General features: G+C 47.2%; 1 protein-coding gene across 45 annotated transcripts in view; it reads left to right on the plus strand.

Moving 5' to 3' along the window:
• The window catches only part of HYDIN (HYDIN axonemal central pair apparatus protein), a 233387-nt gene that overhangs the window by 158868 nt on the left and 48738 nt on the right, over positions 1-25781 (plus strand). For 43 of the 45 annotated variants that reach the window (XR_015054814.1, XR_015054815.1, XR_015054813.1 and 40 more), the window contains 8 exons: positions 10076-10195; positions 14303-14462; positions 19013-19185; positions 20689-20887; positions 23046-23145; positions 23446-23545; positions 24592-24760; positions 25466-25704. Coding sequence is in view for 41 of the 45 variants with exons in the window: in XM_085868716.1 (XP_085724842.1) it covers positions 10076-10195; positions 14303-14462; positions 19013-19185; positions 20689-20887; positions 23046-23145; positions 23446-23545; positions 24592-24760; positions 25466-25704 (1260 nt within the window). In the remaining 4 variants the exon portion in view is untranslated. The remainder of the gene's footprint in view (positions 1-10075; positions 10196-14302; positions 14463-19012; positions 19186-20688; positions 20888-23045; positions 23146-23445; positions 23546-24591; positions 24761-25465; positions 25705-25781) is intronic. The other 2 variants (XM_085868712.1, XM_085868718.1) reach the window with 2 other exon arrangements.

Raw genomic sequence — 25781 nt, forward strand, 5'->3', positions numbered from 1 at the left:
ATGGCCACGCATATACGGGCACGCGAGAGCGAAGGAACGGCCTGTGTATTTGTTTGAAAGTTTTTATTTTTATTTTTTGGTTTGCACGTATGGCCACGTATATACGGGCACGCGAGAGCGAAGGAACGGCCTGTGTATTTGTTTGAAAGTTTTTATTTTTATTTTTTGGTTTGCACGTATGGCCACGCATATACGGGCACGCGAGAGCGAAGGAACGGCCTGTGTATTTGTTTGAAAGTTTTTATTTTTATTTTTTGGTTTGCACGTATGGCCACGCATATACGGGCACGCGAGAGCGAAGGAACGGCCTGTGTATTTGTTTGAAAGTTTTTATTTTTATTTTTGGTTTGCACGTATGGCCACGCATATACGGGCACGCGAGAGCGAAGGAACGGCCTGTGTATTTGTTTGAAAGTTTTTATTTTTATTTTTTGGTTTGCACGTATGGCCACGTATATACGGGCACGCGAGAGCGAAGGAACGGCCTGTGTATTTGTTTGAAAGTTTTTATTTTTATTTTTTGGTTTGCACGTATGGCCACGTATATACGGGCACGCGAGAGCGAAGGAACGGCCTGTGTATTTGTTTGAAAGTTTTTATTTTTATTTTTTGGTTTGCACGTATGGCCACGTATATACGGGCACGCGAGAGCGAAGGAACGGCCTGTGTATTTGTTTGAAAGTTTTTATTTTTATTTTTTGGTTTGCACGTATGGCCACGCATATACGGGCACGCGAGAGCGAAGGAACGGCCTGTGTATTTGTTTGAAAGTTTTTATTTTTATTTTTTGGTTTGCACGTATGGCCACGTATATACGGGCACGCGAGAGCGAAGGAACGGCCTGTGTATTTGTTTGAAAGTTTTTATTTTTATTTTTTGGTTTGCACGTATGGCCACGCATATACGGGCACGCGAGAGCGAAGGAACGGCCTGTGTATTTGTTTGAAAGTTTTTATTTTTATTTTTTGGTTTGCACGTATGGCCACGTATATACGGGCACGCGAGAGCGAAGGAACGGCCTGTGTATTTGTTTGAAAGTTTTTATTTTTATTTTTTGGTTTGCACGTATGGCCACGTATATACGGGCACGCGAGAGCGAAGGAACGGCCTGTGTATTTGTTTGAAAGTTTTTATTTTTTTTTTTGGTTTGCACGTATGGCCACGTATATACGGGCACGCGAGAGCGAAGGAACGGCCTGTGTATTTGTTTGAAAGTTTTTATTTTTATTTTTTGGTTTGCACGTATGGCCACGTATATACGGGCACGCGAGAGCGAAGGAACGGCCTGTGTATTTGTTTGAAAGTTTTTATTTTTTTTTTTGGTTTGCACGTATGGCCACGTATATACGGGCACGCGAGAGCGAAGGAACGGCCTGTGTATTTGTTTGAAAGTTTTTATTTTTATTTTTTGGTTTGCACGTATGGCCACGTATATACGGGCACGCGAGAGCGAAGGAACGGCCTGTGTATTTGTTTGAAAGTTTTTATTTTTATTTTTTGGTTTGCACGTATGGCCACGCATATACGGGCACGCGAGAGCGAAGGAACGGCCTGTGTATTTGTTTGAAAGTTTTTATTTTTATTTTTTGGTTTGCACGTATGGCCACGCATATACGGGCACGCGAGAGCGAAGGAACGGCCTGTGTATTTGTTTGAAAGTTTTTATTTTTATTTTTTGGTTTGCACGTATGGCCACGCATATACGGGCACGCGAGAGCGAAGGAACGGCCTGTGTATTTGTTTGAAAGTTTTTATTTTTATTTTTTGGTTTGCACGTATGGCCACGCATATACGGGCACGCGAGAGCGAAGGAACGGCCTGTGTATTTGTTTGAAAGTTTTTATTTTTATTTTTTGGTTTGCACGTATGGCCACGTATATACGGGCACGCGAGAGCGAAGGAACGGCCTGTGTATTTGTTTGAAAGTTTTTATTTTTATTTTTTGGTTTGCACGTATGGCCACGCATATACGGGCACGCGAGAGCGAAGGAACGGCCCGTGTATTTGTTTGAAAGTTTTTATTTTTTGGTTTGCACCTATGGCCACGTATATACGGGCACGCGAGAGCGAAGGAACGGCCTGTGTATTTGTTTGAGTTTTTATTTTTATTTTTTGGTTTGCACGTATGGCCACGCATATACGGGCACGCGAGAGCGAAGGAACGGCCTGTGTATTTGTTTGAAAGTTTTTATTTTTATTTTTTGGTTTGCACGTATGGCCACGCATATACGGGCACGCGAGAGCGAAGGAACGGCCTGTGTATTTGTTTGAAAGTTTTTATTTTTATTTTTTGGTTTGCACGTATGGCCACGTATATACGGGCACGCGAGAGCGAAGGAACGGCCTGTGTATTTGTTTGAAAGTTTTTATTTTTATTTTTTGGTTTGCACGTATGGCCACGCATATACGGGCACGCGAGAGCGAAGGAACGGCCTGTGTATTTGTTTGAAAGTTTTTATTTTTATTTTTTGGTTTGCACGTATGGCCACGTATATACGGGCACGCGAGAGCGAAGGAACGGCCTGTGTATTTGTTTGAAAGTTTTTATTTTTATTTTTTGGTTTGCACGTATGGCCACGTATATACGGGCACGCGAGAGCGAAGGAACGGCCTGTGTATTTGTTTGAAAGTTTTTATTTTTATTTTTTGGTTTGCACGTATGGCCACGTATATACGGGCACGCGAGAGCGAAGGAACGGCCTGTGTATTTGTTTGAAAGTTTTTATTTTTATTTTTTGGTTTGCACGTATGGCCACGTATATACGGGCACGCGAGAGCGAAGGAACGGCCTGTGTATTTGTTTGAAAGTTTTTATTTTTATTTTTGGTTTGCACGTATGGCCACGCATATACGGGCACGCGAGAGCGAAGGAACGGCCTGTGTATTTGTTTGAAAGTTTTTATTTTTATTTTTTGGTTTGCACGTATGGCCACGCATATACGGGCACGCGAGAGCGAAGGAACGGCCTGTGTATTTGTTTGAAAGTTTTTATTTTTATTTTTTGGTTTGCACGTATGGCCACGTATATACGGGCACGCGAGAGCGAAGGAACGGCCTGTGTATTTGTTTGAAAGTTTTTATTTTTATTTTTTGGTTTGCACGTATGGCCACGTATATACGGGCACGCGAGAGCGAAGGAACGGCCTGTGTATTTGTTTGAAAGTTTTTATTTTTATTTTTTGGTTTGCACGTATGGCCACGCATATACGGGCACGCGAGAGCGAAGGAACGGCCTGTGTATTTGTTTGAAAGTTTTTATTTTTATTTTTTGGTTTGCACGTATGGCCACGTATATACGGGCACGCGAGAGCGAAGGAACGGCCTGTGTATTTGTTTGAAAGTTTTTATTTTTATTTTTTGGTTTGCACGTATGGCCACGCATATACGGGCACGCGAGAGCGAAGGAACGGCCTGTGTATTTGTTTGAAAGTTTTTATTTTTATTTTTTGGTTTGCACGTATGGCCACGCATATACGGGCACGCGAGAGCGAAGGAACGGCCTGTGTATTTGTTTGAAAGTTTTTATTTTTATTTTTTGGTTTGCACGTATGGCCACGTATATACGGGCACGCGAGAGCGAAGGAACGGCCTGTGTATTTGTTTGAAAGTTTTTATTTTTATTTTTTGGTTTGCACGTATGGCCACGTATATACGGGCACGCGAGAGCGAAGGAACGGCCTGTGTATTTGTTTGAAAGTTTTTATTTTTATTTTTTGGTTTGCACGTATGGCCACGTATATACGGGCACGCGAGAGCGAAGGAACGGCCTGTGTATTTGTTTGAAAGTTTTTATTTTTATTTTTTGGTTTGCACGTATGGCCACGTATATACGGGCACGCGAGAGCGAAGGAACGGCCTGTGTATTTGTTTGAAAGTTTTTATTTTTATTTTTTGGTTTGCACGTATGGCCACGCATATACGGGCACGCGAGAGCGAAGGAACGGCCTGTGTATTTGTTTGAAAGTTTTTATTTTTATTTTTTGGTTTGCACGTATGGCCACGTATATACGGGCACGCGAGAGCGAAGGAACGGCCTGTGTATTTGTTTGAAAGTTTTTATTTTTATTTTTTGGTTTGCACGTATGGCCACGTATATACGGGCACGCGAGAGCGAAGGAACGGCCTGTGTATTTGTTTGAAAGTTTTTATTTTTATTGTTTGGTTTGCACGTATGGCCACGTATATACGGGCACGCGAGAGCGAAGGAACGGCCTGTGTATTTGTTTGAAAGTTTTTATTTTTATTTTTTGGTTTGCACGTATGGCCACGTATATACGGGCACGCGAGAGCGAAGGAACGGCCTGTGTATTTGTTTGAAAGTTTTTATTTTTATTTTTTGGTTTGCACGTATGGCCACGCATATACGGGCACGCGAGAGCGAAGGAACGGCCTGTGTATTTGTTTGAAAGTTTTTATTTTTATTTTTTGGTTTGCACGTATGGCCACGTATATACGGGCACGCGAGAGCGAAGGAACGGCCTGTGTATTTGTTTGAAAGTTTTTATTTTTATTTTTTGGTTTGCACGTATGGCCACGTATATACGGGCACGCGAGAGCGAAGGAACGGCCTGTGTATTTGTTTGAAAGTTTTTATTTTTATTTTTTGGTTTGCACGTATGGCCACGCATATACGGGCACGCGAGAGCGAAGGAACGGCCTGTGTATTTGTTTGAAAGTTTTTATTTTTATTTTTTGGTTTGCACGTATGGCCACGCATATACGGGCACGCGAGAGCGAAGGAACGGCCTGTGTATTTGTTTGAAAGTTTTTATTTTTATTTTTTGGTTTGCACGTATGGCCACGCATATACGGGCACGCGAGAGCGAAGGAACGGCCTGTGTATTTGTTTGAAAGTTTTTATTTTTATTTTTTGGTTTGCACGTATGGCCACGTATATACGGGCACGCGAGAGCGAAGGAACGGCCTGTGTATTTGTTTGAAAGTTTTTATTTTTATTTTTTGGTTTGCACGTATGGCCACGCATATACGGGCACGCGAGAGCGAAGGAACGGCCTGTGTATTTGTTTGAAAGTTTTTATTTTTATTTTTTGGTTTGCACGTATGGCCACGTATATACGGGCACGCGAGAGCGAAGGAACGGCCTGTGTATTTGTTTGAAAGTTTTTATTTTTATTTTTTGGTTTGCACGTATGGCCACGTATATACGGGCACGCGAGAGCGAAGGAACGGCCTGTGTATTTGTTTGAAAGTTTTTATTTTTATTTTTTGGTTTGCACGTATGGCCACGCATATACGGGCACGCGAGAGCGAAGGAACGGCCTGTGTATTTGTTTGAAAGTTTTTATTTTTATTTTTTGGTTTGCACGTATGGCCACGTATATACGGGCACGCGAGAGCGAAGGAATGGCCTGTGTGGTTGTTTGAAAGTTTTTATTTTTATTTTTTGGTTTGCACGTGCAGCCACGCACGTATGGCCACGCATATACGGGCACGCGAGAGCGAAGGAACGGTCTGTGTGGTTATTTCTGCCACGCGGTTTGAAAGTTTTTTTTTTGCACGTACGGGCACATACGTACGGGCACGTACTGGTATTATAAATGAACAATCTTATCATTCTTCTTGTTTTTTCCCTCGCCAAAGGAGAAGGTGTTGCATTTGGATTAAGACAAATTTTTCACCATCGGTGCGTTGACTCGTGTGGAATGTTTTATTCCTTGGACCTCTGTATCTCTGAAACCGCACCGAGGGAAAAAATTGAAACTTGGCACACGGCAAATACTCATGAGGAATAAGTGATTTTTTTAAAATGACGTCACAGGTGCCTTCGTTGTGGCGTCATAATTGCATATGTCGAACACGACATCTGGTCAGTATGAACATTTTTGAGGGTCTTATAGGGATAAAATGGTCCACAGAAAAAATATTGATGACGTCATCCATCACGTGATTCGGAAGCCACATTGTTTTTTTGGGGGTTTTTTAATACCTTCAAAATTTTTCTTCTCTGAAGTGACTGAACAGATTGAGGTGAAACTTTACACGTACGACCGCCTCTCCATGAGGAACAAAAGGTTCACACATATGATGTCATAGGTCACATGGTTTAGCTGCCATATTGGATTTACCCTAAAACCCAAAAAATATCTTCTTCTCCAGAACGGCTGGACAGATCGAAGTGAAACATCACAGAAAAGTTCCCCAAGCGTTGGGTGTACAAGTTTATTAAGGAATAATTTATGGGTCACATGGTTTGGCAGCCATATTGGATTAAAGAAAAATTTTAAATAATGTTTTTTTTCTGGAACCGCTTAATCAATTGACGTGAAGCTTCACAATTATGATCGAGTCGTGATGGGGAATACATGTTATAAATTTCAACTTGTTCGGATTCATGGTCTGGCAGGCAGAATTGTTTAAATATTTTTAATGAGGATTTTTTTTTTTTTTTTTTTTTGAAAACGACTCACTTGGCTGTGCCTGGATGGGTTTGAGAGTCGAGGAGTTGCAGCTGAAATGCGAATCCTATCCAGGTTCCTCCTGATGACTTCATCTTTGCTTTTTACTTGTTCGGGTTCCTTCTGATTACTCCAATGCAGGACTCGAACCTGTTTTGCCTTCCATTTGAATTTAATTAATTTAATCCCATTCTAAATTCAATTGAATAATCATGAAAAATTGGTCAGGTGTCCAATCAAAGCGGGGTTCCATCAAAGTGGGACGTCTTGGTACCCGGTCATCACTGCCAGCAGTTATATAGTGGTAGTTCTAATTATGTCTCTTTTTAGTTTCGGAACACACCGGTACACAAACACCACACACAACAAGTCCTGGTGAGGGTCTGGAATCTCTAATTGCTCTTTCTAGTTTTGTAATTCGAGTGCCATGCTGTGGAAGGACCTATCAAGCTGCTCTATACACCTTAACATGGTGTGTGTTTAAAACATGGGACTTCTTCTGGGTTCTTTGTCGTTAATTAGTCGAATCAACTCTGGAGATCATGATGATGATTTTGGTGTATCACAATCCATATCAGAAAGCTCCGGTATAAGTCCACAAAAAACATGCCACACACACACACACACACACACACACACACACACACACACACACACACACACACACACACACACACACACACACACACACACACACATCTTGTCCATGAAGAGTAGATACTGCATTCGGCCGACAATTGTTGTCTTATACCAAATGTCTGAGTGAATTTATATGATAAGTCGCTGGTTACCCACCCGATGAGTCCATAAAAAAAATGTGAATATACTGAGTCGAGAGAGCGGAGCTTGGACTGCACACGCTCCTGTCTGAAACTGTCTCCTGTCTCCTGCATTTATCTTCGCTGTCATTTCCGCCAGCATGGCGAATAGCTGGGCCATGTCGGGTGCGCTTGGGTGAGTCGTTTCGGCAGGGATCGGGGAAGGGTTTTGGTGGTGAGGGGGAGGGGAGGTGTCATACACCGCGGCCGCTGCCGCACCTATTTCGGGCTCTGGGTTCAGTTGGACGAGTTCATGTTCCTGCACGGGCATTCCATCCTGGGCCATGGATCCTACACATTCTACATCCATTTCTAATACCCCCGGCTCCCGCTCGCCTTGAGACGCCATCTTGCTTCTCGTGAAGGGTTAATTTCGCTCGCTCGTAATTTGGAGGGAATCGGGGGTCGCTTCTCTCACCCCTGGACCGATTCCCGTGAATTTAGCTGGAGACAGGAGAGCCCGTTTTCCTGTTCTCCGATACCAGTGCCGCGAGGAGGGCGATGGATTTGTATCGCACGACCTGACACCAGTGTTGCGGATTCGCGCCCGCCGGCGTGCTGACGGCCACGCAACTCGAATCGCGGCACGTCGCCCACCGGACGGACAATCCAGTCGTGACCCTCTCGGACTAACGCCGGGAACCAGTCACGGGTGGACCTTTCGGTCTCACCGCGATCGAGCCAATCGGCCCCCGCGTGGGATAGGGTTGCTCGCCAAATTCGACCTACCTAAGTACCCACACGGAGGGTAGACCGGGCGATCGCACCTCGCCGCAGGTCGACTTCGGACACGGGCCACTTAAGCGACCCGTTCCGTACTATCGGGATAACCGAGCGGTGTTATCGTCGGCCTCGACGGTTCGATTAATTATCGGGCGTATTCAGCCCACTACCAACCCTTTACGTGAAGCAAGATGAGGATTCAATGAAAGAAATGACGAAGCGAAGCGGGAAAACAGTTCAACATAAAGCACATTTATTCGCGATGAACGGAAAGCACACATATACAATTCCACCAAAAGCACATAGAAAAGAAGAAGACAAAAAGCAAATGCGACAATGCAGATCTAATACCGATTACGCAAGCACACGGCAACACTTATACAATTTTACTTCACAGACGGCGCCGACAACACACATTCCCAAAGCAAAAGAAAAGAGAACCACCCTCCAGGATGAGGGGGAAGGCGGGCCTGGGGCCGAGACCGTGTCGGGCCTACCCGTCTGGTGATGAGACGCGGAGCGGCGGTGGTGCCTCAACTCCGCGGGCCTCGCGGACAGTGTCTGGTAGGGGGTGGGAAGGGGGCCCCCTTGGTCGCACTATCTCAGTGCGGGGGGAAACAGGAGGGGGTTGCTGATGCTCGGGGAAAGGAGGATTTTTACTCTGTCTCGGGTCCCGCGACGAGCGTCTCCACCTCGACCAGGTTGCGCCGTCGGCCTCCCTGGTGTGCAGCTCCCGGCACCGACGCGAGCACCCCCTCGTCTGCCTTCGCCGCCGCCGCCTCTCCACAGCTGCGTCCTCTTCGCTCCGACTCCAACTCCGAACTCTTCCTCCTGCGAACTTCCCAACTGCACTCAACTCCAACGCACACGACGACCTTTTCTGACGAACGCAGCCGCTTATATAAGCCCCGTGGCTTCGCCTTTGACCCCCTGCCTTCGACCTTTCACCTCGCTCCCCATTGGCCCGAGAAAAAGTGGGCGTGAATGCATTTTGATCCATGAATTTGCATATAGCGACCACCCTCCAACGCCCTGGAGGAGGGGCCAAATTGCCCCTTGCTCACCGATTGGACGGAACAAAAGTGGGCGTGAGTCGTTTTTGATCCGTTTTTGGAGCGGAAAGTCCGTGGTTTTGTACACGCTGTTCGGCGCGCGCCCTGCACGAGTCCAATACCGGTACCCACAAGCGGCGCAAGAACGGTGGCAATGCGACGGTTGCGAGGTGTGACGGCAAAGGTCGTGGCTGCTGTGGTGAAGCGGCGCCGCGGTGGGTGGTTGATGTTGTGATGACTGTCGAGACGCGGTTGGCGGTGGTGATAATGGCGGTTGGTCCAAAATAAAGATAGTAAAAGAAAAACGGCTATCCTGAAGAGTCGCAGCACGCATAAATGACATGTATTCCCACTAGACAACGGGTTTGGGCCTAACTACACATATACTTACCGAGATATCTCACCTCAGGGACCTGAATGGTGGTTTGCGAATTTGGTCAACCACAACAATATATATATATATATATATATATATATATATATATATATATATATATATATATATATATATATATATATATATATATATATTTGTCTTCTTACCTCTGCCACGAGTGATGTTTTGTCTGTCTATCTGTTTGTCTATCACCGCCCTCATGGTTTTAGTAATCGTGCTGTCCGGAGTTGAAGGGATAGTCCGTATTTACTTACAACTAAAATGGCTGCCGGTCCACGATCATTGATCAGATCCAAAATAAAGCGAGTGCACGTGTACGCTATCTTGTACTGTGCTTGTGCCGAGTTTGAACATAATCGGACCGTGCGTGTTCACTCAACGGTTGGGGACATGTTTCAGGAACAAAATGGCCACCGGTCGGCCATCTTGGATCTGATCTCGAAGACGAATGGCGCGCATCTGTAAGCCGTCATTCGTGTCTGTGTGCCGAGTTTGAACAAGATCGGTAAATGCATGTCCGAGAAATGGACGAGGACGTGTTCGACACCGGGTTTTTACAACTACAGTGGCCACCAGTCGGCCATCTTGAGTCGAATCGCGAAACAAAATGACGTGCTTGTGCACACCATCATGCCCTCATGTTCCCTGGCTCCTCTCACTGCTCCACAGAGTCATGTTTCCTCACTGTAAGAAGAACCTGGGCGCGGACGGGATCGTGTCCAAGACATTCCTCCTGGAAACGAACACATTTGAGTTCGGGCCCCTGCTGTGTGGCAAGATATACAACAGGTGCAGTTCAGTTTCTATGAGGTCGTTGTAATCAGTTTAAACACCAATTAAGAAAGTATCTTGTGATTGATGAAAGCTGACTGTTCAGATAAATAAACTGGTTTGATTTGATTGAATTTTTGTTCGCTCTGTTGGTTTAATGTTCGTACATCAGAGAAAGCAAACCATTTGAAGCGTCTGAGTTTGAAACTCCGGACAGGATGGTGCATCCTGTGTTCGATTCCCCCACCTTGACCATGAACTGTCGCTTTGGTGCTTCGCAGACCGGGTGTTGCGTCACAAAGTGTGCTGTCCCTCGGATGGATGTTAATACAGGTCGTGACCCATCTTACAGTCTTCCTTCGTTGTCGATGGAGATCACATGGTGACCATTGTGAAGTGTGAGCGCGCTATCGCCGGCTCCATGATCAAATTACAAAATTCCGTCGAGTGTGGTTGTTCTCGTCTTCTTGGTGGTTTCTTCATACCAAGCATCACCGCTTTATGTGTAAGGAATTGGTTCAGGTCAGGTCAGGTATGGGAGCATGTGCCGGAGCGGCGCGCCGCTGCGTCCACTTTCTGCCGGTACTCCAGGGGCCTCCGTCTGGCCATCCCCCAGGCAGATGCCTGGTCCATCCCCATCTCTTTGAGATGCTGATCAACCTGCTGAAACCACGAGGAACATGGTCGGCCCATTGGCCTCCTCCACTCAAGAGACTCCCTCACTAAGAGAATCTGGTGAACAGGAAAGTGAGCCACATGTCCATACAGCTGCAGCTGATGCTTACGGACGATGCAGGAAGCAAATCTCATTTGAGTCCCTCTCAGCAACCGCTCGTTGGACACAAAGTCCGAACAGCGATAGCCAAGGATTTTCCGAAGAAACCTGGTATCAAAGTCATGAAGTCTCTGTCTCAGATCCCTGGTCAGAGTCCAAGTGTCACATCCGTGAGAGCAAGACTTGAATCACCAAGGACCGGAAGACTCGGACGTTCATCCTCCTTCACAGGTATCGGCAGCGCCACACCCCATGATCCAGTGAATCCATGATTCCCCAGGCCCGACCCAGACGTCTGTCAACCTCTGACTCACAGCCAGCAGAGACATGAATATCATTGCCAAGGGAAGTGAATCTCTCCACGACCTCAACATCCTCACCACAATCAGGGACAGACATGATAGCATCATCCAAGATGTCATTGAAAGCCTGGATCTTAGTTTTGACCCAGGAAACCCATAATCCCAGCAGCTCTGACTTTTCATTCAGCACCTCGGGAGCTCCCACAAGGATACTTAGAGTCTCCACAAAGATTACTGTATCATCTGCGAAATAAGGGTCCGAGATCTTGACATTCCCAAACGATGGACCGCAGCTTGATCTCTCCAACATCCTCCCTCGAAGTCCTGAAAAGTGTAGGGGTCAGTACACACCCCTGACAAACTCCAGTAACAACTGGAAATAAGTCAGAGATGGTACCACAACATCTCACAGCACTCTCAGTATCAGAGTAGACTTCAGACATCAGATTGATCAGTTTGGGTGGCACCCCACGAAGACCAAGAATCCTCCAGAGGGCATCCTAATTCACTGAATCAAACGCTTTACAGAGATCAACATAGGCTGCAAACAGCCTCTGCTGAAACTCTCGTCTGCGTTCGGTGAGGACCCGAAGAGCAAGGATACGGTCAATCGTTGACCTCTTTGGTGTAAAGCCTGACTGCTCTGGACGCTGGTGCTCAAGCAGATGGTGGCGAACCCTATCTAGAATTATCCGAGCAAAGACCTTGCCCGGCACTGAGAGCAGCGTCTCCCCTCGGTAGTTGTTTCAGTCTTGGCGATCACCCTTCCCTTTCCAGAGAGGGACAACAAGGCCCCTCTTCCAGTCAGTTGGGATGATGCCTGTGTTCCAGGCAGAGCACAGAACTGCATGCAACGACACGACTGCAGCATTGCCACCAGCTTTGAGAAGTTCAGCATGGATGCCACAGATCCCAGGAGCGCTACCCCATTTCAACCAGTTCACCGCAGCCCGTGTTTCCAGAAACAAAGGTGGACCACAGTTGATTGGAGGGTCAGCGATAGGGATAGTAACACCCCTGACAACCAACTTGACAGCTGGTGTATCAGCCTGGTGCAACCGCTCTAAGTAACCGGCCCAGCGGGCCTTCACTTCAGACTCCTCTGTCAAGAGCCCACAATGCTCTGCTCTCAATGCAGTACACCGAGGGATGGGCTTGGATGAACACAATACGCGAATTTCCTTGGAAGCAGGACGAGAATCACTTGACCACAGGTGATGCTCTACCCCCTCACAGATTCCTCGCATATCGGCCTCCTTGTCCACCCTCAGTGCACGTACAGTTTTAGGCCTCAGCTCCCTGAACAGCTCAGCTCTGCCATTCAGCCTGGCCCTGCGACTCTTGGCAATGGTATCCAGTGTCCCTTGAGTGACAAAATTCTTCTTTGCCCTCCGGTGAGTTCCAAGAAATCCACTGGTGACATCAAGGACGGTGGTTTTGAAGGCACTCCACAACTCTTCAGGATTCCCTAAAGCACCCAGACCCCCCAAATCTCCACTCAGCCTGTTGGCAAACTCCTCAGCTACCCTCTCATCCTTGGGCTTGCCAACATCCAGCCTCGGCTGGGATGGTCCTATTCTTTTGGATTTAAGCTGCAAATTCAGAGTTGCTACAACAAGCATGTGGTCGGTATTGAGGTACTGAGCACTCCAGTAGACCCTGCAGTTCTGGATCATCCTCCAGCGACCATTAACGACCACATGGTAAATCTCCTTTGCCACACCATCAGCATTAGAATACCAAGTCCAACGATGAGCTTGTGGGCACTGAAACCATGAACTTGCCACCCTCAGTCAAAGACTTCTTGCAAAGTCACGGAACTCAGTGTTATTCTGGTTCACAGTTCCAGACCCACGGATGGTCTTGTAACCATCCCTATCAGTTCCAGTCGATGCATTGAATTCCCCCAAGACGAGAAGATTATCTCGTTTGGGGCACTGATCAACCACAGACTCGAACGTGGCAGAAAATGCGTCCTTCACGGTGAGGTCACTTATCTCAGTCGGAGCATAAACAGAGACCAGGGACATGACACCCAAGGAGTGACGAATCCTTAGTCTCATAATACGCTCGGTGACCGGTGTTACCTCAATTATCATTGGGGTCAGCTTATTGGACACAGCTACAGCAACTCCTTGGGTATGGTAACCATCAGAGCGACCAGACCAACAGTAGGTGTAACCACCCGCCATGATCTCGCCGCAATCTGGTCTCTGAACCTCAGAGACTGCTGCAATACCGATGTCCAAATGCTTGAGCTCAGATGATAACAGAGACAGGTGATCATCCTCTCTTAGCGATAGGACATTCCAGGCACCCACCCGAAGGGACCACCTCAGGTTAACCCAAGGAGACCGCCGTCTGGTGGACGACACCTCAGCACCACTCTGACACACTCTCCCGCAATCTGACCCCGGAAGGTAACCCCGTGGTTTCCCTCCTATCAAAGATTGGGGGTCCCGAAGACTTTGCCACAATCCCGTCATCCGGTGAGCTGCCTTGCCAAGGGAAGCTGCACAGGAAGTCCTCCCACGGAGTGGGTTTTCAGATTTTTAAAATTGATGTTGGTACGTTTTGTGGAGTGAAGGGTTTTCTGGTGGCCGGAGTGCAAATCCTGCCACCAACCTTCTCATCAAAAGTAACCCAACTGCAGGAGGACGTCCGCAGACACAGTTGGGCACGAGATATGGATGGGGATGGCCGTTGGCTCACAAGGAGCTCCTCCGCCCTTTGACAGGTTTTATATTTAATCCTCCTGGGTGTCCCAACCATGCACCCTCCTCACAAGGAAACCTGGTGGGGGAGACTAGTCGCCGACAACCTGACCATGGAACAGGTTAGTACAGGTTTACACGGGGTCAGCAGCAAGTCACAGATCTCATGTGACCTGACCTGACACTAAAGGATGTGGTTGCTGTCTGGGAAACATCTTCTGCTCTATAAACAAATTCACGAGCTGAGTCCGAAACTGAACTTATGTGGTCGATCACCCTTAAACAACCAAGGCCTAACCCGATCAGCGTGTGCTCTCTTTACCTGGTGTTTCAGTGTCAAGGTGGACCGTTATCTGCTGAATGTTGTTCACGTGACCATTCGCAACGACTCGCTCGGACCGGTGATCGTCACATTCCGTTTTCAGCAAGACTCCAAGCCGGTCGTCTTCCACCTCAATCCGACCACCATGATGCTTCCTCTTGGCCAACAACAGGTGAACTATAAGAAGTCTTTTTTGTTTGTTTGTTTGTTTGTAATCGACTTTTCTTCATTGATAAATCTCCTCGAGGAATTGCCTGTTTGTTAACACGTGGTCCGAGTAAAGGAACACGGTTGGTTTAATCACCATTTGTGCGTTCCCTGAACTATTCTCCACCGAGAACACGTGATCTCATGACAGTGATTGCCCGAGTGTGAGAAGAGAGATGAGAACAGAAACTCCTTGTGCAACTTTGAACTTTCATAACTTTTGATGCACACCTGACAGAAACAAACGATGAATTGTGAATGAAAGCAAAACTCGTCAATCCGACCTCCCGACTCGTTGAAAACATTCTGCGGTTGCTGTTGAGTCGTTTCATGACCTTAATTTGGGATCGCAGCCCGAGGTTCATCCACATAACGTGGTTTTGATGAGTAAGCGACAGTTTTACTTCTCCCCGTGAAATGTAGTCCGACAGGGGCAGGTCAGGTGAACCAGGTGGCCAAGCAATCGGTCCAGGTCGACCGACCCCACTTCCCTGGGAAGACATCATTCATGAACCATCGCACATTTGAAGCATGGCAGCAGGGAGCCTCCTCTTGCATGGGACAAGGTGATGTACTGAAGATGGAAGATTTCATCGACAGAGTTAGGCATCCAAATGCCGTTGTTGTGGTGGTTGACTTCACCACTGATGAAGAAGTTGCCGCATCAGAAAATGTCGATTTGTCAAGAAACCGAGGGGAATTGTGGATTTCACAAGAAATATTTACCAACATTTATAAGAAAAGTTATAAAAGTTCAAAGTTGCACAAAGACGTTGGTTATGTTTCCTCCGACAGGAGTGGTCCATTCGACGTTCCGACACCCTGTACGATAACACTGTAATGGTCCTCCGGTCGGTCCAGTTGCCCGGTCCGAATCCGGTGAGTCACGTCGAGTCCACGTCAGCCATCGATTCCCGGATGCATTCCACGCCAAAATTTGTGTTCCCTTGCCTATTGGATGGAATCTCTGTGCCGTGGCAAACGCAGGACAGATATTGCTGCTGGCCGAGCAACTGGTGTCCTCACGTTGCCGAACTCTTAGTGGTTCATGACTGCAGCCAATGTCTTATCTCAAACAGATTTACCCCCCCCCCCCAACCTCCAGATAACACTGTCGTGAGCGCGCAGGATAACCCAAGCCAAGTTGATGTGTGTGTGTGTGTGTGTGTGTGTGTGTGTGTGTGTGTGTGTGTGTGTGTGTGTGTGTGTGTGTGTGTGTGTGTGTGTGTGTGTGTGTGTGTGTGTGTGTGTGTGTGTGTGTGTGTGTGTGTGTCTGTGACCGGTGTTTCTCGACACCCACTGGTCCGATCTAATTGAAACTTGCCAGGTATATTGCTGGGACCCTGTGGATGTGCCTTTTCAAGGTTTGATATTAATCGGACAAGTGATTCCCAAGTTATGGCCATTTATTTACCAAACCAATGACAGGACACGGTGCTGCGTAGGCGTGGCCGATGGGGAAAGGGCGCCTCAGTTACCGTGGAGTAGGAGTGACAATGGTCAATGGCGGCGAATGTCATGGCCAGCAAAGGGAGGTGAACTTGATTTTAATTTGGATTTTAATTAACTCTGTGTGTGTAAGTATCACAGCAGTTGTTACTTCAATGCAAGCGATGATTCGTAGAATGCATGTGAACATTCCGTACGGGCACGCATCACTTCCGGACAGTGATGACTTCTTGTATTCTAATAATTTCTCGATTTCCTATGCGCATTTATAGATAAACACAATGCCCCAATCCAGTCGTCGCTTACAAGAGCGAAGGAACGGACTGTGCGGTTGTTTGAAAGTTTTTATTTTATTTTTGGTTTGCACGTACGGCCACGCACGTACGGGCACGCGAGAGTGAAGGAACGGCCTGTGTGGTTGTTGTTTCTGGCACGAAAGTATTTTTTTTTTGGTTCACGTACGGGCACGCACGAGTAACATTTAATGACTTCACATTCATTTGAGATACTCAATATGGGAATAACTTCGCAATATTAAACACTTTATTAACCCCTAGAAGCCATATCTGCAGCAATACGTGTCAGTCTGTCCATCATATATGACACCATCCTGAGCAAGCAGATAAGCACGTCACATATGACACCATGGACAAATACGTTCCTCCCTCCTCCACGGCTCCGCAGCCGAGCTCGCCACCATGGTTTGTGATGCACTGCTGGTGTCTCCTTCAAATGCATGAAGCGCTTTTGGTGTCCTTTTTTTGGAGGAGAGAGGGCAGGGGGGAAGGGGGCAGTTTTGTGGATGTGAGGGGGGGGCAACCCTTGCACTTTTTGTAGACCCTTGCACTGTGAGGGGAGGAAACCCTTACACTATTCTTGCACTTCTTTTCAAATAAATCACCACTTCTTCCAGAAAATTGTTGAAATGAAAAAATCTTTTGGGATCCACAAATGTATTTGTTTGGTTTGCAGAGGAACAAAACAAAAAAGCTGAAAAAACCACTAAATCTGAGCTTATTCCACAAACAATGAAAACCCTTGCACTGTGAGGGGAGGCAACCCTTGCACTATTCTTGCACTTCTTTTCAAATAAAACACCACTTCTTCCAGAAAATTGTTGAAATGAAAAAATCTTTTGGGATCCACAAATGTATTTGTTTGGTTTGCAGAGGAACAAAACAAAAAAAGCTGAAAAAAACCACTAAATTTGAGCTTATTCCACAAACAATGAAACCCTTGCACTGTGAGGGGAGGCAACCCTTGCACTATCCTTGCACTTTTTTTTTTCAAATAAAGCACCATTTCTTCCAGAAAATTGTTGAAATTAAAAAATATTTTGGGATCCACAAATGTATTTGTTTGGTTTGCAGTGGAACAAAACAAAAAAAAGCTGAAAAAATCACTAAATCTGAGCTTATTCCACACACCAATCCTAAAATGGCCCGGACAATATTATTGGCACCTTTTAGAAGTTATTAGAAATAATTATATTTCAAGCAGGTGATTTTCCTTTACCGAGGAATTGAACTTACCTGCGGTGAGTTGCAGGTGCCTGCAATATAAAAATCACTCATTCAACCATTTTGAGTAGAGAAAAGGAGTCAATCTGCTGTTTTGTGTCACTGTGTGTTCCGCAATGAGCATTGAGAAAAGACAGAAAACCAGAGAATTGTCTGAGGAGGTCAGACACAAGATTATAGCCAATCATGGACAATCTCAAGGCTACAAGTCCATCTCCAGACACCTTGATGTTCCTGTGTCCACCGAACATAATGTTATCCAGAAGTTTAAGGCCCATGGCACTGCAGACAACCTCCCTGGACGTGACCACAAGAGAACACTTGATGGAAGATTGCAATGAAGGCTTGTTCGAATGGTGGAGAAAGCACCTCGGTTAACTGCCAAACAGATTCAAGCAGACGTTCAGACAGAAGATACGACAGTTTCAACTTGCACCTTCCGTCACCAACTCAATGAAAGGGGGTTCTATGGTGGGAGACCCAGGAGGACCTCAATGCTGAAAGAGAGACACACAAGAAAGCCCGACTGGAGTTTGCCAAAACACACCTGAACAAGTCAAAATCCTTCTGGGAGAATATCCTATGGACAGATGAGACTAAATTAGAGCTTTTTGGTGAAGCACATCATCTCTATGTTTACAGGAAACAAAATGAATCCTTCAAAGAAAAGAACACCTTCCCTACAGTCAAACATGGAGGAGATTCACTGATGTTTTGGGGTTGCTGTGCTGCCTCTGGTACTGGGTACCTTGAGTGTGTGCATGACATCATGAAATCACGAGATGACCAAGGAGGCATTTTCGAGCAAAATGTTCAACCCAGTGTCACAAAGCTGGGACTCCGTCGAAGGTCACGGGTCTTGCAGCAGGACAATGACCTCAAACACACTTCAAAAAGCACCCAGGAATGGTTCAACACAGAACGCTGTAGTGTCCTGAAGTGGCCAGCATTGAGTCCAGATATAAATCCCCCTGGGCACGCGAGAGCGAAAGAACGGCCTGTGCGGTTGTTGTTTCTGTCTGGCGGTTTGAAAATTTTTTTTTAATTTTTTTTGCACGTACGGGCACGTACTGGTTTTATAAATGCCATTTATTTTTATTTTCTGATTTAAAAGGATTTATTAAGTTCTGAATCAACAACAAAGGTTCTGGAATATTAACAGTGAAATAAAGAATTGTGGAGACAAAATACTTTAGTCAATTTCAACTTATTTTGAGAGAAAATTGTGAGTTATTTGAAAATAGTTCAAGGGTGACAATTTTTTTGTCCACAACAGTGCATGTGTTGGCCACTGTTCTGCGTACATGGACATTAAATGTATTTCATGTTTGTTTATGGAGTGTACAGATCATTCTTGTCTTGCTTTACCCTCGTTTGTTTATCTAACAAATCAGAGCTTCGGCGTTTTGAGATGATCGTCCACTCCTGGAACTGTCACTGTTTGCCGTTCGATGTGCTTTATGGATTTGTCAATGAACGTGTGACTTCGTGACAAATGTGAAGTCAACCCCTCTTATGTATTCCCTGCCACATCTCCTGTTGCCAGAAACTCTGCATCATGGCCTTCCCTACGACCAAAGGACACTTTGAGGACACAGTTTTGTGTCTCATGCACAACAATCCAGTACCCGTCACATTCGGTGTCTCCTGTGACGGCGTGTGGCCTGAAGTGGAAATGAAAGACAAAACTCTCACCTTCAAGAAGACTATCCTGCACAGGTATGACTCATCGTTTACCTGCACACCCATATTCATGAACTCATGGAGTGTCATACCTGATGGGGTGAGTAGATTTAATCCACGCATCCAGGTGGAGTATAACCGGCTGGTGGACTGATTCTCGAATCCTCCCAAACAAACTTATTCTCATCTCAGTCTCTTGAACCCTTGAACAACCCGGTGATAGCTCGCCTGCACTTCATAAAGGTCACCATGGGATCTTTTAGGTCCACCGACTAATACCGGCAGATGTGACGCCCGTTCATCGTCCATCCGAGGGGCGGCACACACACATTGATGAATCACCCTGCCTGTGAAACACCGGGATGACAGTTTATAGCTGGGTCGGGATTCGAACCCAGGGTAGACGACTTGGAGATGAGTGTGAGACCTCTCAGGCCCAGGCCATCCTACCAGCCCATCCCAATAATAATAAGGGGATAGTTTGTGCCCTGGGAGGGTTCGGTCCCACTTTTGGACACACGCTCAAGGAGATTACAACAAACTGAAGATATTAACATGGAGTGTCATGTGACATGCACTGCAGTTACTATGGACACAAACATAACATCATATGGACCCAACCCCCTCCCCAAATCGTCTATCCAACCTTCCTCCATCGACATCCTCGTAATCCTCTCATCCTCCAACACCACCTGACCCTCCCTTTCACCCCATGCCCTCCACATTATGTCATGCGGCGGTACTGTGTGGATTTTTAAGAAAAGTAAGTGGAATAAAAAAAGGGAAGTGGTGAAGAAGAAGCGAGGGTCGTCGCTCCAGGTGTGAGGCTGGCGGGAGGGAGGGAGAAAAAGGCGGGAATGAATGCAGGGCACGCGGTCTGGCTTGTGACGAGAGACCTGGCCTGTAAGACCTCGTTGAGGATTGGAGTGATCCCTCCGAGGGCCGCCTGTTGGTGGCACCGTCTGTGTTGAAGACACAAAGGCAGAGGAGAGCCTCATTGGGACACGTTGATCGGAGGGGGAGCAGAAGCGTTTTTTTTTTGTTTGTTTGTTCCTCTTGTTTTGAATTTTGTGTTGCATTGTCGGATTTGCACACGACACTGTGTGTTGAAGAGTGGGACGTGTGAATTGGCACCAGCATGAGAATGTTAACGTCGCTCGGTCACATCTGACTGCTGATACAGCGCAACCACACACGCGGTACGTACTGGTCTCCATTAGGACCTCCGGAACAATAGACAGGACCCCGAGCACTCCACCCGATGGCTAAGTCGTAACATTTTGTCAACATCCACGTCCACCCCCATTCATGTGCACAAGTTGGACGTGCTTCCCTGTGTTTGGAACCATTACCTGCACTGCAGGTAAGTCGACGCAGCGTAATGGAAAAGACACCGTGTGGACAGGAGACATCAGCCGTTTGGAATCGGGCTCGGTACCTTGTTATAACCATCGGATCAATCAAAAACCGCCATCGGTAACACTCTGAAATCGATCTCTGACCCTTTCACCATCAACACCTTCCTCGTTTTACTTGCAGAAAAGAAACGAAGTGTCTTGTTATGCTCAACACCACCATGCTGCCCATCGCCTGGAACCTCAGTGGTCTGGAAACCCTCGGTGAAGGCTTTTCGGTGGACGAAGACCACGGTGTGATGGCGGCTCATTCCGAGGGCGTTTTGCGGCTATCTTTGTGCACCAAGCGACCTTTGTGTCTGTCCAAGATGCTTTGCCTTGAGGTATGTGGGACACGTCGGAAAAAATAAATCAAACTCGAACACACAAGGTCTTACCGAGCTGTGAGAACACTCATAATGACCATATCACACTTACCAGGGGCCTTGTCAAGAACACACTCACAATGACCATATCACACTTACCAGGGGCCTTGTCAAGAACACACTCACAATGACCGTATCACACTTACCAGGGGCCTTGTCAAGAACACACTCACAATGACCATATCACACTTACCAGGGGCCTTGTCAAGAACACACTCACAATGACCATATCACACTTACCAGGGGCCTTGTCAAGAACACACTCACAATGACCGTATCACACTTACCAGGGGCCTTGTCAAGAACACACTCACAATGACCGTATCACACTTACCAGGGGCCTTGTCAAGAACACACTCACAATGACCATATCACACTTACCAGGGGCCTTGTCAAGAACACACTCACAATGACCGTATCACACTTACCAGGGGCCTTGTCAAGAACACACTCACAATGACCGTATCACACTTACCAGGGGCCTTGTCAAGAACACACTCACAATGACCGTATCACACTTACCAGGGGCCTTGTCAAGAACACACTCACAATGACTTGTCCTCAGGGAATATTCGAGGAGATCCAGAGGTTGTAATTCTCGTTCCTGGAGTGAGATATTCAGTGTTTCGTCTTGGTGTCCGTCCGTCGTGTCCCACTTTTTGAAGAATAATTTTTCCATTCTTTCATTCTTCATTATTTCTTCCCCCACCAAAGGTGGACATCGGTGATGTTTTCACTCCTGTCTGTCTGTCTGTCTGTCTGTTTCTTTGTCTGTGAGCAGGATATCTCAAAAAGTCACGGCCGGATTCAGACAAAACTTAGTGAACGGGCTGGGTGTTTGACAAGGAAGAATTGATGAGATTTTGGTGAATATGCGGATAATTTTTTTCGTGATTCTTCACGATTGAGAAACAGGGCCAAAAACGATGTATGGAATGATATTTCAAAAAGTTGAAGATGAGTTGTGACGAAACTAGGTGGGTGAGTTGGTTCGGTGGCAAGAACAAGCCGATTGGATTTTGGTCCAGGTCCGGATTCAGATCCGGCCTATCAGTGGGATACAGAATGTAAACTGTTCAGCCTGGTTGATGTATTGTTGTTGATTCGGTAGCGCTTAACAGCACTGCCATCTCACGGGTTATATCGCCGGCTAGTTCGGCACAGGTCTCGGGTCACGCGCCTAAGATCACGATACCAAAGTACCCCTGTACCTTGCCAGTTGGGGATATACCCCGCGGCTACGGACTCGGTTTGATCAGAGACCGGGCGGTCTGCCGCAATCCGTAGCCAGTTTGGTTTTGAATACAAATCGAGCGATTGTTCTTCGTCCTCCTATCGGCACAGCTCACGCACGCAGCCTCGGTGCGTCCAGCACCTGTGAGGTCGAAGGCACAAGAGAGTGAGATCTATGGTGTGTTCCAGCTGGTTTATCACAAGGTCCAGTCTGAAAATCCAGGCCTGGCCTGTACACCCGATGACGCCAAATCTGGGTGTTGGACTCTGCAGGTGGATCGATGGGACGAAAAGACGTGGTCGAGCTGTGCAGGGAGTTAGGACAGCCAGAGGCTTTGTGGTTCGACTCAGGATGAACCTGGGGATGACCTGCATGCTGGATCCATGGCCAAGGAGGATCAGCTCGTCAAATCACTCCTCATAAAGCAGATCACCGACAGGAAAAAGCAGTTCCTCTTGCCTTTTGGGGCGGGCTTTTTGGACCACCTCCGGGGACACGTGATTCATCCATCGTTCGAGTTTGCAGCAGCTCTCCGCCAATGGGTTGCTGGGACGTCTTGTTGACTGACTCTGTCTGGGCGCTGGGTGGGGGCGAGTTAGGAGGGGGGAAGGAAAAAGAAGGCGCCTCTCGGTACACCACCACTGTATGAACACTGTACCGCCTGCTACACCTTCCGACACACACGTGACGCCCGATTACCAAACAACCTGGTGAAACATGCATTTAAAGGGGGATCTGGGCTAATCCTATATATAATAACCCACTAAGGGCCCATTTCCGCAACAGTATGTTTGATTGTGACGTATTACAATGAGACATCAACGTCATTTGAAACACAAGGTTGACACTCATTGATTGTTGGTACTCGGATTGATTTCTCAGATCTCTGACGTGGACGATATACTGGGGATTGTGCACACGGAGAAGGTGCAAGTGATTGCGGAAGCCTATGACGTGGCACTGGACATCAGCTTTCCCAAAGGTAACCGGTTACATCTCCGGACATGACGTCATCAATGCTAAGTTATTCCCGCCTTTAAACTCGAGATTGCAGCTCCTCTCCAAGCTGGCACACTCGCACTCGTTTTTCGCAATGAGCAAAACCTCGCAAAGTTCGGAGGTTCTGGTGCTTTCCATCGTTGGAAGGAAATGCACCGGTCTGTCCCCCCGAACACATCGACATCCGCGTTCATCACCATTTGATCATTTCGCGTGACGAGTGTTTCGAAGGAAATTGTTTTCTTTTCCTCGTCATTGTCGTCCTTCCTGTTGTGTCACGCAGGGCTCGATGGAGGCCTGGACTTTGGAGTCATCCACGTGATCCACCAAGCGAAGCGGCACTGCATCCTCAAGAACAAGGGAAAGCACAAAGTTGCTTTCGAGTAAAGTTTATTTTGTCACGATTCCACTCTCGGGCGTCGGTCGCCGGTATAGGCCGGAGGGTTTTCCTTGTCCACGCACTTGTCACCAACTCGTCTCCTCTCCGAACCGTCCACCAGAACGGTGGTTTTCACCTCGTTTCACACTCTCACCCCGCACACATCGTGCAACGGGCAAACTTACCCACGTGCCTTTCATGACTGGTACAGTTCATCAGGGTAACCTGGGTTTGATTCCAGGTGTGAGCATGCAATTTTCCATCCAACACATCAAGCCCTTCCGAACCACCGACCGATATTAATGGTCGGGACCTTCTGGGTGACAGAGAAAGCTGAAATTTTTCGTGCCGATGGACATCGAAGCCGGTACACCGGGAAAATCACAGAACCGTCGGACAACATCCGTTAAATGGGAATATAAATAAATGAAAATAAATAAATGAAATGTCAGATGCAAGTCCCCGAGACGATGGGGAAGCACGGTTCGTGTGCTTACACAATGTGTCAGCACAGGCCCTTTCGTATATACATATATCTTAACTATTGTACAACTTACTCCCCCTGTACTGTTGATCAGTACTGTCGATACTCCCCTGTAATCCATTTCCTCGGCTCCTTGTACCGACCTACTCTTTCGTACTGTCTCCTCGTAGCTCCCTAATTCTCCATTTTAAGTTCGTGTTTGTCTCGGCATCGGTGAGACCACGTGCTCGTCAGTCTTCCCGATTACTGAGCAATCTTTCACACCTCCTCGAACCACGTCCGTCGTTATCATCTCCCACCATTCCCATTCCCTGCCACCCATTTCCCCCGTCATCCCGATCCCCGCCGCTTCCCTTGTGTACATCTGATCCGCCATCTTGCCTTCCCCCCCTTGACTCCTTCCAGGATAAACAGGTTTTATAACACTGAAAAACTCCGCAACGTTCTGATGAATTGTGAACTGTTGAGTGTTTCCCATGACGTCACTTCCGGTAGACTGGTGGACCGTGCCGGGCTATCGACACGCAGAGCATTCTATGCAATGTTTCTCTCTCTCTCCCTCCCAGCTTTGTGTTGCAGTCGCTTCCGTCGCCGCACATCGACCCGAACTCGTTGTTCACGGTCGATCCCCAACAAGGCTGCCTCAAGCCGAGTAATCCAACGGTGAACGTCCAGATAACCTTTCATCCCTCGAGAGAGGTGCACATCACCGAGGAGTCCTTCCTGCATTGCAGAGTGAGCAAGCTATCAGGAACATGGTCACCACCCTTTTCTCTTCGTCACATAGATGTTCGCATTGTGTATTATAGAGCCGCCAGGATAGTTGTACTCAACCGATGGCCCGCGGGCCGCATGCGGCCCAATCAGCACACTGCCGTGACACAGGTGACATTGTCGGGGGTTTTTTTAAGGTAAGGATGCCACGAGTTGTTTTTTACTTTCTCCTGAACCAGAAATTTTTTCTGAACCGATGAGTGCGCTCGAAACACTCACTTGCTTTGGATACAACTGCCTCGCAAATCAAAACTCCTCGACTTTTCAGAGCACGCTCGTTCGTTACAAGAGTGGAGTTTGTTGGAGTGGAGCGGTGCAGTCGGTTTTCACAGAGGAAAAAAAATACAAAACTTTTAAAAATCCGTCCAGAGAGAGTAAGTTTTGTGGGTGAGCTCCACATCACATCTCGAGAGCTCCAAATGTGGCCCACTATGGCAAATAGGTGTGAACCCACGAGTCTACAGGTACACGTACTTGCCCTCTGAGCTGTCTCGCCTGGGTTTGAATCCCGACCTAACTATAAACTCTCATCCTGGTGCTTTGCAGGCAGGGCGAGGCCTCGAAGTGTTTGCCGTCCTTCGGGTGGACGTTAAGCCGAGTGTCCTGCCATTAAAAGACACTGAAACCTTCCCTTCCGTGCACATCGTGACCGCGGTCCTCTTGCAGGTGATCGAGCCGAGTGTGCACCGACACGAGACCGTCGCCTCGATCCCGATCAAAGTGTCTGCCAAGGCCGTTCACCACCAGTGTCGCGTCGTGCCGGCCTGCGACCTGGCCTTCGGTCCGGTCCCCTTGAACGTCCAGCAGTCTCGTTTCTTCACACTCACAAATTGTGGACACTTTGACTTCACGTTCCTCCTCAACAATCCAAAGCAGCAGAAGCAGTCTCAACCTCGCCAACACCTGTAAGTGTGTGTGATGTCGGACTTTACAAACGTTACATTCCATCATGACATCGATCTGTGGATCATGGAGGGGAAGT

Source organism: Eptatretus burgeri, unplaced genomic scaffold (genome assembly GCF_056783735.1).
Source record: "Eptatretus burgeri isolate ZD-2024b unplaced genomic scaffold, Ebu_testis_v1 Ebu_testis_scaffold_3171, whole genome shotgun sequence".
In the NCBI taxonomy this organism is placed as follows: Eukaryota; Metazoa; Chordata; class Myxini; order Myxiniformes; family Myxinidae; genus Eptatretus; species Eptatretus burgeri.